Source organism: Pantherophis guttatus, chromosome 4, assembly GCF_059756535.1.
Source record: "Pantherophis guttatus breed Tessera chromosome 4, ASM5975653v1, whole genome shotgun sequence".
Taxonomy (NCBI): Eukaryota; Metazoa; Chordata; class Lepidosauria; order Squamata; family Colubridae; genus Pantherophis; species Pantherophis guttatus.
The window spans coordinates 23,476,379-23,491,131 of NC_142066.1; the positions used below are offsets into that span (position 1 = coordinate 23,476,379).

Consider the following 14,753-nt stretch of genomic DNA (forward strand, 5'->3'; position numbering starts at 1 on the left):
GGTTTCCCTTCCCTCAAGATTCAGCCTCTCTGTTTTCCTTTTTTTCTTTTCTTTTTGTTGTTTTTTAAATTTCCCCCCACATTTTTTGTCCTATTTCCCTTATTTGTGAAGGATCAGATTTCCATTGCCTCAGCCTATCAATATGGTGTGAAACTTTTGCTTCCATCCCCAACTTCTTCTGTCCTCCTCTTCAGTAATGGACATTGCTCTCTGCAGAAGACAAACCTCCTTCATGGAGCAATATCAATTATGATGCACAGGTTGGTCATTCCAGGAACAGGTTATAAAAATAAACATTTAATAGATTCACCAGGTAAGGTGCAATGACTAGAAAGTAATTTATAACATAATCAGTGTGCTGGTTATGCTTTAACTTCTGTTGATAACAGTAACATTACTCATTACTAAAAAAAAATCTATTCTATTCTATTCATGCAGTTTCACCTTCCCAAATGTGATGGGACAAATAGTATGATAGAGAAAGTTGGGAAAATTCGATATAGTCATTCTGGATAACTCCTATGTATGGAAAACAACTATGTTGTTTTTCTGATTACTGAATGGACATATCGTATTGGATTCAGTACAATATGACTGGCCACTGTCTTCTGTAATATTTCTTGATTTCCCAGTTTATTCTACAATCCTGATGGCTTCTTCTCTAAGCAGAATCTGACCCTGCTTAGCTTCTAACTCCAGGAAGATTGGCTAGATGGTAATGTCTGCTGAGGTAGGAAAGGGATACATTTTTATCTTCTTTGATTGATTTTTGAAGATCCTATTGCTTCTAGGCCCACATGTTCAGGACAATTTCATGTACTATATCCATAGACCCAATACATTCTATTGTTGTGAACCTTGGAAGATTAGAAAAATGTAGCAACCGAATTGGTCTGTATTCACTCAGCTCCCTGATGGAGGGTTTCTTAGAAATTGGGGTGATAATAGAGCATTTGAAGCAAGAAGAGACACAACACATCTCCAGTGATTAAAGATGTGGATGAAGATCACGGGGGCCAGTTGTTCAGCACAGGCTTTCAAGCAAGAAGGAGTTACTTCATTTAGGCCTTTCAGATCTTTTGTCTACGAAATAGACCTTAGACATTTTTTTCCAAGATCACCAGAGGTGGGGGCCCCAGAGGAATGGAGATAGATGTAGGAGATTTGGTTATTGTTGGTGTATCTGAGGCGGGGGGGAAGGTAGCAGTAGATCACACACCCCCACCTCAGTGATCTCCTCTCAAACCTACAGTAGAACACATTCAGCTCATCTGCCAGTTGACAATTCTCTTTAGTAAGGAGGGAGGTCTGCTATAGCCAATGATGTTCTTCAGGCTTCTCTACACATTGGAGTACTCATATCAAATGATCTAAGTGCCAAAGCCCACTGTAACAACATTGCCAAAAAGGCATTAAGGGTTGTAAACCTAATCTTGTATAGCTTCTTCTCCGGTAATATTACACTACTAACCAGAGCATACAAAACATTTGCTAGATCAATTCTCGAATACAGCTCATCTGTCTGGAACCCGCACTGCATATCGGACATAAATACAATCGAGAGAGTCCAGAGATATTTTACGAGAAGAGTCCTCCATTCCTCTAACCGCAATAAAATACCTTATGCCACCAGACTCCAAATTTTGGAGAAGACAACTTAGAACTACACCAACTTCAGTCTGACCTAAGCATAATATATAAAATTATCTGCCACAATGTCCTTCCTGTCAATGACTACTTCAGCTTCAACCACAACAATACATGAGCACACAATAGATACAAACTTAAGGTTAACCGCTCCAAACTTGATTGCAGACAATATGACTTCAGCAACAGAGTGGTCAATGCCTGCAATGCACTACCTGACTCTGTGGTTTGATCCCCAAACCCCCAGAATTTTAACCTTAGACTGGCTACTGTTGACCTCACCCCATCCCTAAGAGGTCTGTAAGGGGCATGCATAAGAGCACCAGCGTCCCTACTGTCCCTGTCCTGGGGTGCCACAGGGGTCGGTCCTCTCACCCCTCCTGTTCAACATTTATGAGAAGCCGCTGGGCGGGATCATCCGTGGTTTTGGGGTGGAGTTCCATCAGTACGCTGATGACACTCAGCTGTACATCTCCACCCCAGACCATCCCAATGATGCCCTTGAAGTGATGTCCCAGTGCCTGGAGGCCATGCAGGTCTGGATGGGGAGAAACAGGCTCCGACTCAATCCTTCCAAGACCGAGTGGCTGTGGCTTCCGGCGTCCCAATATAGCCAGCTGGTGCCATCACTGGCTATTGGAGGTGAGTTACTGGCCCCCACAGAGAGGGCCCGCAACTTGGGTGTCCTGCTGGATGCACGGCTATCTTTAGAAGAGCATATGACGGCCGTGGCCAGGGGGGCTTTTTATCAGGTTCGCCTGATTCACCAGTTGCGCCCCTTTCTGGATCGAGACTCCTTACGCACGGTCACTCAGGCACTCGTCACTTCCCGCCTGGACTACTGTAATGCTCTCTACATGGGACTCCCCTTGAGGAGCACCCGGAGAATCCAACTGGTGCAGAATGCGGCTGCGGGGGGGATTATGGGAGCGATGGGGCGCTCCCATGTGACACCTCTCCTGCGCGAGCTGCAGTGGCTCCTGGTGGTCTTCCGGGTTACCACCTTTAAAGCACTCCATGGCTTAGGGCCTAGGTACTTACGGGACCGCCTTCTGCCACCGGTAGCCTCCCACCAGCCAGTACGCTCCCACAGAGAGGGACTCCTCAGGGTGCCATCGGCCAGACAATGTTGGCTCCCAGGGGGACGGCCTTCTCTGTGGCAGCACCGGTTCTTTGGAACAACCTGCCCCCGGAGATACGTAGGATCCCAGATCTCCGTGCTTTTCACCGTGCCCTTAAAACTGTTTTATTTCATCAAGCTGGGCTGGCTTGACCCACCCCTTAGATATTTTTAATTGCTAATTTGGTTTTAGTTGAGATATTTTAAATTTTATTGGGCCAATACTAGTTTAATTCTTTTAAAATTTTAAATTTTGTATGCACTGTTTTTATCTTTGGCTGTGCACCGCCCTGAGTCCAGCAGGAGAAGGGCGGTATAAAAATTGAATAAAATAAAATAAATAAATAATGTTCTCTTTAATTGTATACATTTTATGTATTCAATTTATGCTATACTTATATATATTATCTAATATGTACTTGACAAATAAATAGATAAATAAAATATTGCTGACCAAGAGGCACAAAAGCAATCTTGTCCTCCTTTGCATGTTGCTACTGGGGAGAAGGATCAATGAACCAAGAATGAAAACTTCAAAAAAGATTTGCATCAGAATATGTTTATTGATATTGCACTGCACGCAAGCCGTGAGAAAGATCCAGAAGAAGAAGACCAAAGAGGCAGTTCTTGTGAGTTGATGTTTGGAAGAGGCTGGAAGCAAACTATATTTCTGCAGAACGCGAAGACATAATGATATAAGTGGGAAGGCAACACCTTAGCATAGTGGAAAGCACTGGGAGAAACTTCAGACATCTTTAGAGAGCATGTTTGCAAATATAAGCATTGCGTATGTTGCACTGAGCATCATTCCATTGTTTAAAGCCTAAAATAGAAATAATAAGAAAATGCTAATATTATTATTTGCTATAAAGAAAATGACTTTATTTCTTCCTCAAATAAGCAGGATGGAACCACAGGAATCAGATTACGTACACTTATGCATATGTATCTGTGTATGTCTAATGGGACAAATTAGGAAAAATGTAATTTAGTTTGAATTCCATCTTTTGAACGACTAAGTCTTATCCCCTTCTGTTAAGATGTTTACCCACTTCATCCTAAAATTAGATCAAATAACTTGTCTCTGAACTAATGTTGACAATTTAGCAACTAATTTCAAATATATATCATATCCAATTGGGGAAAACATTGCAACCACAACAAGGTATCCATTGTAACATTGAAACTAATGTATTTCAAGCAAAATGGACTCTATAATCAGTTATCTAAAGAAATTAAACTAAACATTTTGGTCATATTTTAAATTTTCTTGCTTCCTTAGATCCTGAAGAAATATATTGCCACTGCTGATTGGATAGACAGACCAACTGACCTATGATTCCCCATAGGCAGAGAAAAGTTGGAAGCTCTTGGAGAAGTTCAGAGAACTTTTGAGAAGTTTGCTTACCTGTGGATCGTCGCAGTTCCACGCAGTGCTCATTGTTGCCATAGTTGTCTGGCTGGTAGTTCATCCAGGATTTGTAGTTGTAAGTGGATTCATCAGCCCATCTCCACTTCCCAGTCTGAGGAAAGGAAATGTGTTTCAGAGAATAAGAGCTTTGTGTAAAGATGGACTGGTAATATTTATCTATGATTATGAAGTGAAGTATTGAGCAGGAGTCTATAGGATTTAGGCAAGTCAATAAACATTGTGCCACTCTTGATAATGATAAATAAGGGCAGAATTAAATCAGATGATCTCACCTGACGGACATCATGGAGTCCAATCCAGACATTACTGAATTCCCGTTGATAAGTGGAGACGTGTTCAGCCACCAGAAGAGTCTCTGCTTTAGTAAGGATGGAGGCAAGGTGGGCCCCACGGCCATAGCTCTGGCACTCAATCTGAAGAAAGCCAAAAGGAATATGAGTTCTGTGATCATTTCCCACAACACCAAGATCTGTGAGACCCCCCATGTGTTGAGTTAAGCTTCATAGAATTCCAAATGTGGTCAATCCTTGTTGCAATATGAATTGAAGATTTTTAAATCTTACTGGAAGATGCTAATATTACACATCAACTTAGTTCAATTCTTTATTTGCACTTAAATGTCTTTCTTTCCAGCTCCAGCTTTAAGAGTACTTTTATTCAGAGTGTAGGTAAAGAATATATAAGTTTCAAATGCAGGATGGTGAGATATATTATTTATCGTAGCTCAGGATTTGAAGCACAGACAATCCCAATCTATTCATCACCCTACTATCTTTTTCCTAAACCTATAAATCATTAATTACACAAGATATTGACTGTCCTACCTCAGCTTCATGCCATGTCAACTTCTGATCAAAATATGCATAACAGTTTCCTTGGTTTTGCAGCCACTCCCTGGCGCAGGTGTCAGCTTCCACTGCATTGCAAGAAGGTAGTGGAAAAGAAGTTTAAAATAGAGAATGACTCGATGTTTATATAAAATGCTGAGAATGTAAGAAACATCTTTTTAGATCGGGTTGTCTAATTCAATAGTTTTTTTCACAGTGGCCAACTGGAAGAACTCAAGAAGACACCAAGTATGAAAAGAAGAGTTGGAGATCTTTCATTATGTGGTTACCATCACTTTGACATCAATGAGGCCCTTATGCTGTAAAATATCAAAGCAACTCTTGCTTCTTATACTTCTAAAAAATTGTGCAGGGTGTTGAAAGTCAGTTATGCACTCCTATCAAAATATGTCAAAGGAACTCACCTTGAAGGAAAGGACTGCTGAAGAAGATGCCAAGAAGACAAAGGCTGAAGTAGGCAAGGAGACCCATTGTCTGGCTGACCTTCAAAGAGATAAAGGAATACTAAATACAAGAAATATATTGTCTAACAGTCATCAATCCAAAGCTAAAAAGGAATCATATTCGTTTCCACTTTAAATTGAGGTTCTTATGTTGCTTTTCTCTTCCTTGACTCCTATAACACAGAGGTGGGTTTCAGCAGGTTCTGACCAGTTCTGGAGAACCGGTAGTGGAAATTTTGAGTAGTCTGGAAAACCAGTAAATACAACCTCTGACTGGCCCTGCCCCCATCTATTCTCTGCCTCCCAAGTCCCAGCTGATTGGGAGGAAATGGGGATTTTGCAATAATCTTCCCCTGGAGTGGAGTGGGAATGGAGATTTTATAGTATCTTTCCCTTGCCATGCCCACCATGCCATGCCATGCCCACCAAACCATGCCATGCCCACCAAGACACACCCACAGAACCGGTAGTAAAAATTTTTGAAACCCAACATTGCTATAATAGCTATATATTTAGTAAAGGATTGGAACCAAATGTAAGGATTGAAATAGGTGTGACATAAATTAACCATGAGCACCGTGTAAATTAGTGTGTCATAAATTAACCATGAGCACCATGTAGCAGGTGTAGTGAGCAAAGAATAAAATAGGGAAAGGAAACTTCAGTTCTGAAGGTCAAGCTTGTCACTTGTTTTAAAAGTTGTGAGAGGAGCCAAGTCAAAATTGAGTTATTGTATGAGATAGGCAGCCATATAAGTCCTCCAAATAAATGCATGAATAAATAAAACTGGGATTTCATTTCATTGATATTAACATTAAATTAAAATTACTCAAGATGACAGTAGCTACAACCTTGACTGGTCATGAAAAACTAAGTAGTATTAGACCTGGTTACTTTTTGGATGGAACCTGGCAGGAAATTGCAAGATGGTATATGAGATCAAAAGTCAAAGAATTATCTGGAAAACCATAGAGGTGAACCACTTCTCTAAATGACATGTACCCAGGTTGATCTAGATGGCAACTTCTACTTGACCTTGACTGATCTGGAAAAACTTGATGGATTGATAGCTTAAAAGAAGAGAAGACCATTCAGTCTCTTAGACAGAAAGGTTAAAAGAAGACAATGGAAAAATGCTTTTGTACTGAAGCCAAGAAAGAAAAGATGCCTCATTACTCATATAATCACAAGAAGAGCTCAAACGTTACCTTTTTATAAGTTATATCAGGGTTCCCCAGTCTTACAAATTAATGGGAGTTCTGCAGCAATGGCTAAAACTGTGTTTCTCATTCTTATATTTAAGGGTTCTCAGAAATCCTTGTTTACAATCCACTAACATTATTTTGCCTGAAAGCCTTTCTATAGTTTTATACTTTCTACCGCTTAGAAGAAGCCCTCTTAGTAAAAATCTTATTTCTCCAGCAGCTTACCTTGGGATGGTCTTCTCTTTCTGAATGAACAGAAGTGGTGGACAGTCAAGTTGGGATCCCTCTCAGATGCTCTCTTGCCTTCTGAGCAATGGTTTTATAGAGCCCAAGACAGATATGGTGCAACATCAATGACCCAAGTCCTTCAGGGAAATCCTGGTCTGTCCTTTTCACTTTTGCGTAACTAAAAACGAAAGAGGTGTGAAGTAATTTGTGAACCCAATCATCAGAAGCAATGAAGAAAGGGCATTGTGATTTATTTGGAGAATGTGCACGCAGCTGAAACCATTGGTCTGACTTTGTATCCTTGAGAAAGGATGGAGACAAATGGAGACAATCAATTCTGCAATGAAAACATGTGTTCATTTTCCTCATTCCATTGACTTTAAATGCCAGAGAGTAGCCTGGTTCAACCCAAGAGTTTCCTGTTCTGTGGCAAAATTCTGTTTTCTACAGTGTCCTTGCTTAATACATACATACATACATACATACATACATACATACATACATACATATTGCATAAAACATCTTTTATTTCTCCTACTTTTCTAATTATAATATTTATACAATTTTAGAAGAAGTATCTGGAAGAATGGGTGGAAGTGGAGAATAGAATTCAGGATTATAATAGATTATGAAGGTAAAACATCTCCATAGGCTCATATTATTGTGAGTTGATTTTTTTCTTTTTTTTTTTTGAATATATCTTTTATTGATACATTTTTTTATAAACATAAAAAGTTCCATATTTATCTGAACAGCATGTTGTCTGGGCACAGTTAGTTTCAAATAGCAATACTTCAATAATCATAATAATCATAATACATAAACATGTCAATATTAATCACAAAGTAATAATGCAATTAGTTTTTCCATCTTGCAAAATTTTCAAAACAAATTTTTAAAATTATCTTTTTACTCTCTTTAGTTTCTAACCTCTGTTTCGGAGGTGAGTTTCAGCAGGTTCTGACCAGTTCTGGAGAACCGGTAGTGGAAATTTTGAGTAGTTTGGAGAACAGGTAGTAAAATTCTGACTGGCCCTGTCCCCATCTATTCTCTGCCTCTCAAGTCCCAGCTGATCGAGAGGAAATTGGGATTTTGCAGTAATCTTACCCTGGATTGGGGAGGGAATGGAGATTTTACAGTATCCTTCCCCTGCCATGTCCACCAAGCCATACCCATCAAGCCATGCCATACCCACCAAGCCATGCCCACAGAACCGGTAGTAAAAAAATTTGAAACCCACCACTGCTCTGTTTCTGTTAGTTAGCTATTGGTAAAACAAATCCCATGTTAAGGAGTATTCTGTTTCTTCCTTTTCTTTTCTTTTAAATGTTAATCTATCCATCTCAGCACATTCTAATATTTTTTTATAACACTTTCCACTTTCCTCTCTTCATTTTTTCATTGTTGTGTAAACAAAATTCTTGCTGCCATTAATACATGTAAAATTAAGTATGTATTCCCTTTACTATAGTGTTCTGGTTGATTTTTCTACTCAGGTGAAAATATGTGTTAAGGTCCACCAATATGGCAGCTGTAGACGTGCTACTCTGCTATTTGAACATTTAAAAGGAAAATAAAAGATCAAAATGCATGCTATCTGGAGACCTTTACAATTCCTGGAAGGAAACAAAGGAAGCCACTGAATGTCAGGCAGCCATTTTTGAACAAATTGAAGGCATGGAAGTATTGTAGACCATTTGCAATACATGATTGTTCTCCAGCTGCTCTTGACATATCACACCACACTCCTTTGTATGGTGTTGCTCCTATCCTGCCTATTCAGTTGGAAACTCTGAAACTCTTGCAGAAACTCAACATGTTATCAGAATGGTGGATTGTAGCAACATGATGGTTGGTTTAGAAAGATGCCCAGCTACGTGAGAAGAAAAAAAGATTATAATACATGATAGTACAGAGCAGGGATCTTTGTTGCTAACTTTGGTCATTATCTCTTCATTTCATTCATCTAGGCTCTGTCTATAGCAGAACATACATGTTTGAATACAACCAAGCTCATTAATAACCTGTTTCCCCAAAAATACGACCTACCATGAAAGTAAGCCCTAGCTTGATTTTTACATGTGTGCCCAATATAAGCCCTACCCCCAAAATAAGCCCTAATTAAGATTCCGCCCACTCCAGAGTGCACGGGTAAAAATTAAGCTATGGGGTGGTGGTCGAGCTGCCCTATTACTTACCTCTGGACAGTTGTAGTCAGGCCTTGCAAACCCCAACACCTGCCTCGCCAGCCCATTTCTTTTGCAGCCAGCAAGGTTGGGAAGGCTTTCCTGGAGATCTCTGTAGCTGCTAACAGAGCTCCAGATCGATCTGGAGCTCTGTTATCGCCTGCAGAGGCCTTCAGGAAAGCCTTGCTGGCCACAAAAGAAGAAGTCCCTGAAGGCCTCTGATAGCCAAAAGGAGGCCGGGGTGTGACGCGCGCAAGTGAGGTTAGTCAGTGGATGATATCCTCTGAAAATAAGACCTGGTACCTTTTTTGGTGGCAAAAAAAAAGATAAGACAGGGTCTTATTTTCGGGGAAACACGAGTAGTTTTTTTTGCAACACATCATTAAGGTCCAGATAGAAGAATAGAGTTCATTAAGGTTGTTAATTGTTCCAATATAAAGTCTGCCTCTTAAAAGTCTCTGTCTTCCATGTGGGGAAAGTAAAAAAAGGAAGGAAGAACTGTGACTTTTCTGAAAGAAGCTGAAGGAGAAAGGCCAAGGTCGTTTCCTCGCTTGAAAGACAAGAGTATGTTGTAAATCTAAATGCCATCATTAAGACAACCTAAAGCCCATTCTTATTACTCATCACTCAGCTAAATGAGGGTTGAAATGCCTCGTGGCATTTTCCCCACTAAGGTTCATATATCCCCAACCACCATTATATTGAGGATTTAGTGAAGGTGTCAACCTGGTGAGGAAGTAACCTTGAAGGTCCTGTAGGTCACTAATGGTGACTCATCCAATGAAAGGAAAGCAGAAGAAGGAACAAATATGAATAAAGAAGGAATTTTCAGCTAATACCCTTTATGGTGTCCAAAAGTGGTGTCCAAGTTCCCAATGGCCAGGACTTCAAATATTGTCACCACTGGTGGAATGGAGAAGTTAGTAAGATGGAAACGTTACCAGTTCACCTCATGTAACTGGACACCAAGTCTTAGAATGTAAGCTAGAGTTCTCCTTTTGCAAGACAATTCAGATGTCCTCAGTGTTTTCAAAGCATCCATTGGGCTCTTAACTATGTTCTGGTGCACTGAGGCAGACAAATCAGTCTAAGCAGACAGACAAATTCATCTTATGGGCCCTAATCCAATGATTGCCTCCAGACATTTATTCAGGGTTTCTTCCCCCTCCTTGAAAACATAGCCATGGTCTAGATGTTTCTTATTCATTTCAAGTACCATCCTTTTGGTAAACTCACAAGATTCATTTTTCTTGCCATATACAGGTATATATATCTGAACTAGACTGTGTTGTTTCTCTGTGTCATATAATATTATATGTGGGTATATGCATAATTCTGAATTTATCTGTATTTATTTATTTTTTCTATTATATTATGTAGTGTATATTGGAGGTGATGACCCTTTGAGAGATGTATGCAACAAAATTTCACTTCAATGTTATTTGCCGACTAGTGTACATTCAATATGACAACAAAGTTATTATTCTGTTCTGTTCTGTTCTTTTTTTCTTTTTTAAATTTGTTTTATTGAATTTTTACAAACAATCATTATTCAATTCTTGTGCATGACTGTGACCATTTACATATCATCACACTAATATTCACCTATACTCACTCTATATTTTTTACTAAATCTACATTCTATTATTTTCCTTTTTTTTCTATTTTTGATCCAATTATCCGAGTAAAAATCTGAGTCCATCAATCCTTTCAATTCAAGTGTCATTTTGTCTATCTCGGCACAATCCAAAATATTTTTAATTATTAAATCTTCCGAGGGTATATTTGCGCTTCTCCAACATTGCGCAAAGGCCAATCTTGCCGCAGTTGTCATGTGTAAAATAATATATGTTGGGGGTTTTTTGTATTTCCTTTTCATTATTCCTAGAAGAAATAATTCTGGTGTGTATTCTATCTGGAAGGCTGTTACTTCTTGTATCCAACTATGTAATTTCATCCAATATTTTTTTGTTTCGGAGCATAACCACCATGTATGAAAGAAGGTACCTTGCTTTTGTCCACATTTCCAACAGTTGCTGTTCTGTTCTTATTATGTAGCTGGAATATCCTGTTTGAAGAAATCAGCGTGCTATTATTTCAAGTAGGGCTTCTACTCTCTCAGATCTTTTCAATTTCATGATGCTGTTTTTAAAGGGCATTGGATGCTCCAGAGCAGGGATGTTACTCAAGGCCCAGGGCCCAGATCTGGCCTGCAGGTTGCTTAGATTTGGCCCACCGTGCCTAGAAACAGCGAAGGACTGGCCCTCAGTGCCTTTGCCAGTGAAAATGGAGCTCAGGAAGACTGTGTGTAGCACTCCCAAGCTCCGTTTTCACTAGCAGAGGGTGTCAGCCTTGGAAGCCATATTAAGCCGGAAGCTTCAATGCTGCCATCTCCTCATGTGTGGGAAAATGGGAGGGGGGATTTAGGAGAGGGGAGTTAGTAGACATAATAACAGTTTTTCATATCGGTCAAGGTCAGGGCGGTCCAGCATCTAGAGGAGGAGTGGTCAAGGGCTGGGCCGAGGTGAAACCGACGGCGATTGGAGCATGTGACCAAAAGAGGAGAAAGCGGTAGGTTTTGGGAGCTTTGTATTAGTGAAGGAAAGCCCGGGTTTTTCAGATTCGGGATTTCCCAGATGTGCCAGTTTACCTATTGCTAGTAAAGAGAACTTTGGAAAATGCCTGCTTCCGCGTCTTTATTGGGAGTCGGGGGTTTTCTGGAACGCTGACATTATCCCGAATCTGAAAAACTCGGGGTTTCCTTCACCTGGGTTGCAGGAGGCTGCTGCAGCCAAAACGGAGTTCAGGAGCCTGTTTTCACTGGCAGACTGTTCGGGTCACCACAGGCATCCCTGACACGAGTGATGGTGAGCTGGCCTCATCCACCCTGGCCGTGCCCCACCCTGGGCCTTCCAAAGTCAAACACAACCCTGATGTGGCTTTCAATGAAATTGAGTTTCACACCCATACTCCAGAGAATCTTTAGTATATTTTGGATATGTGGAGATGGGCTTGTTCTATTTTAATTTAATCTTTATACATTTCTCTATAAAGTCCTGAGAAGAGATATAATGTGTAAAGAAGTTGATATGATGTTGAAGCTGAAACCAATAATTTGGAATTTATCTAAACATGGCAAACATGGTACATACTTCCCTCATCTCATTTGGGCAGGTCAGACGGCAGAAATAAGGTTGTAGTTTTCAAAAGAACCTAAAGCATAACTTGACCATTTGCAAAATACTTTACAAAATGGTCAGGTTATGCTTTAGGTTCTTTTAAAAACTGCAACCTTACTGCATCCTTATTGCTGCCATCTGACCCAAATGAGATGAAGAAAGTAGTACCATAGAGAAAGTTGGGATAATTAAATAAAAATCAAGACGGATTCTGAAGAACTACTGTATATGGACACAACTATGTGGGGAATAGAATAGAATAGAATAGAATAGAATAGAATAGAATAGAATAGAATAGAATAGAATAGAATAGAATAGAATTCTTTATTGGCCAAGTGTGATTGGACACACAAGGAATTTGTCTTTGGTGCATATGCTCTCAGTGTACATAAAAGAAAAGATACATTCATCAAGGATCATAAGGTACAACACTTAATGATAGTCATAGGGTACAAATAAACAATCAGGAAACAATATCAATATAAATCGTAAGGATACAAGCAACAAAGTTACAGTCCTGCAGTCGTAAGTGGAAGGAGATGGGTGGTGGGAACAATGAGAAGATTAATAGTAATAGTAATGCAGACTTAGTGAATAGTTTGACATTGTTGAGGGAATTATTTGTTTAGCAGAGTGATGGTGTTTGGGAAAAAATTGTTCTTGTGTCTAGTTGTTCTGGTGTGCAGTACTCTATAATTGTTTTTGAGGGTAGAAGTTGAAACAGTTTTCTGGTTAAAGTTATGAATGTAGCTGGTCATTGTCTTCTTCTGTAATATATCTTCATTTTTGACTTCAATGTATAATACTGATGGCTACCCATTCAAGAACTAATCACCTTGGAACCTGCTTAGCTCCTGAGTTTAGACAGAGTGTCTAGATGACAATATCTGCTGAAGTAGGATAGGAAAGGTTAAAGTTTATCTTCTTTAGTTGATTTTTAAAGTGTTCTGCCCCAGCTACGGATCCCAAAGAATGTAGCACACACAAACTCCAAACAAAACTCAGTTTACTTCAAAACACAGTCTTTTGCAAATGCAGGCTGTTATTAAAACGTTCTTAACAACCTGCCAGAAATTCCACAGATAAAATAGAGTCTTATTAGAGTTGGCAGAAAGCCCAGAAACCAGGTTTGCAGAGAAAATCCAAACTCAATGATCAGCGAACGAACGTTGTTTCCTGCAGCTTTTTACAAGCTGTGTGCAAATTTAAATAGGCTAAGGGAGTGGCCAATTAGCCCCAAGCCTTACTCTCGAGGAGACCTCCTCCTGAGTAACCACTCCTGCCTTTTGGCAACTCTGTGTGCTTGTGCATTGAGAAGAGGCTCCTCCACTTCATCCTCTTCACTTAAAGGAGCCTCTGGAGCTTCTGAAGGCCCTGGCTGAATTCCTGCCTCTGGCACCACATCTTCTTCAGCCTCCTTGCTGTCCGACTTGAGTGCCGGCTGCACAGGCTCCTGGCATGACACCACACCAGCCTCCTCGTTGTCGGGATCAGCAACAATCTGCACAGGCCGCTGGCGGGCCACAACATAAAGTCCCTGTTACTATTAGGCTCATCTGCATATCTTGCAATTCATTTATTATCTGATAAAGAGGGCAATTTTTCATTAAAGAGAAGCAATACACTAATCACTAAGGCAGAAGTGAGCAACAAGATGGCTATGTGTCTCAATCATCCAGGTCATGATTGTCCCAAAGATGCTTTTTCAAGAGGCAACTAGACTTTCTGGTTTTTCTTTGAAGTCTTTTCACCTCTCATCCAAGAAGCTTCTTAAGCGCTGACTGGATGGTAGGCAATAGAAGTGGTGAAGAAGCTTCTTGGATGAGAAGTGAAATGTCTTCAAAGAAAAACCAGAAAGTCCAGTTGCCTCTTTAAAAAGCACCTTTGGAACCAGATGGCCTTGGAAGGTTCCTTTAAGGGAGCCATGGTGGTGCAGTGGTTAGAGTGCAGTACTGCAGGCTCCTGCTGATCACCGGCTGCCAGCAGTTTGGCAGATTGAATCTCACCAGGCTCAAGGTTGACTCAACCTTCCATCCTTCCAAGGTCGGTAAAAATGAGGACCCAGATTGTTGGGGGCAAGATGCTGACTCTTAGAGGGGGCTGTAAAGCACCATGAAGCAGGATATAAGTCTAAGTGCTATTGCTATTAATGTCCAGTTTTCTATATCTCAGCTTGACTTTGTTAGATTCATTTAATTTAAGTCAAACTAAATGGGAAACTGTCAGGTTGCACTCCAAAGATATGAGGGAACCTTGGTGCTGTCTGAGCTTGCTTGTTTTCTTGCAGATCTTTTCATTACCCTAACTAGATAACATCATCAGAGTTAATAAGGAATGCTGTTTGCTGTCAGTTTATATTCTGGTGATTTGCCTGCCTGTGTGGCAGGGGTGAAATCCAGGAGTTTCTGACAGGTTCTGGAGAACTGGTAGCGGAATTTTTGAGCAGTTCAGAGAACTGGTAGCAG

At 40.2% G+C, this 14,753-nt stretch overlaps 1 protein-coding gene across 1 annotated transcript; it reads right to left on the reverse strand.

Moving 5' to 3' along the window:
- Nucleotides 1-3,316: 3,316 nt before the first annotated feature.
- Nucleotides 3,317-5,518, reverse strand: LOC117662269 (C-type lectin Cal-like). The gene is made up of 5 exons (XM_034411595.3): nucleotides 5,452-5,518; nucleotides 5,024-5,115; nucleotides 4,472-4,612; nucleotides 4,176-4,290; nucleotides 3,317-3,590 (listed from the first exon to the last, which is right to left on the reverse strand). The coding sequence occupies exons 1-5, from the start codon at nucleotides 5,516-5,518 to the stop codon at nucleotides 3,523-3,525; spliced, it is 483 nt and encodes a 160-aa protein (XP_034267486.2). The 3' UTR covers nucleotides 3,317-3,522.
- Nucleotides 5,519-14,753: the final 9,235 nt, after the last annotated feature.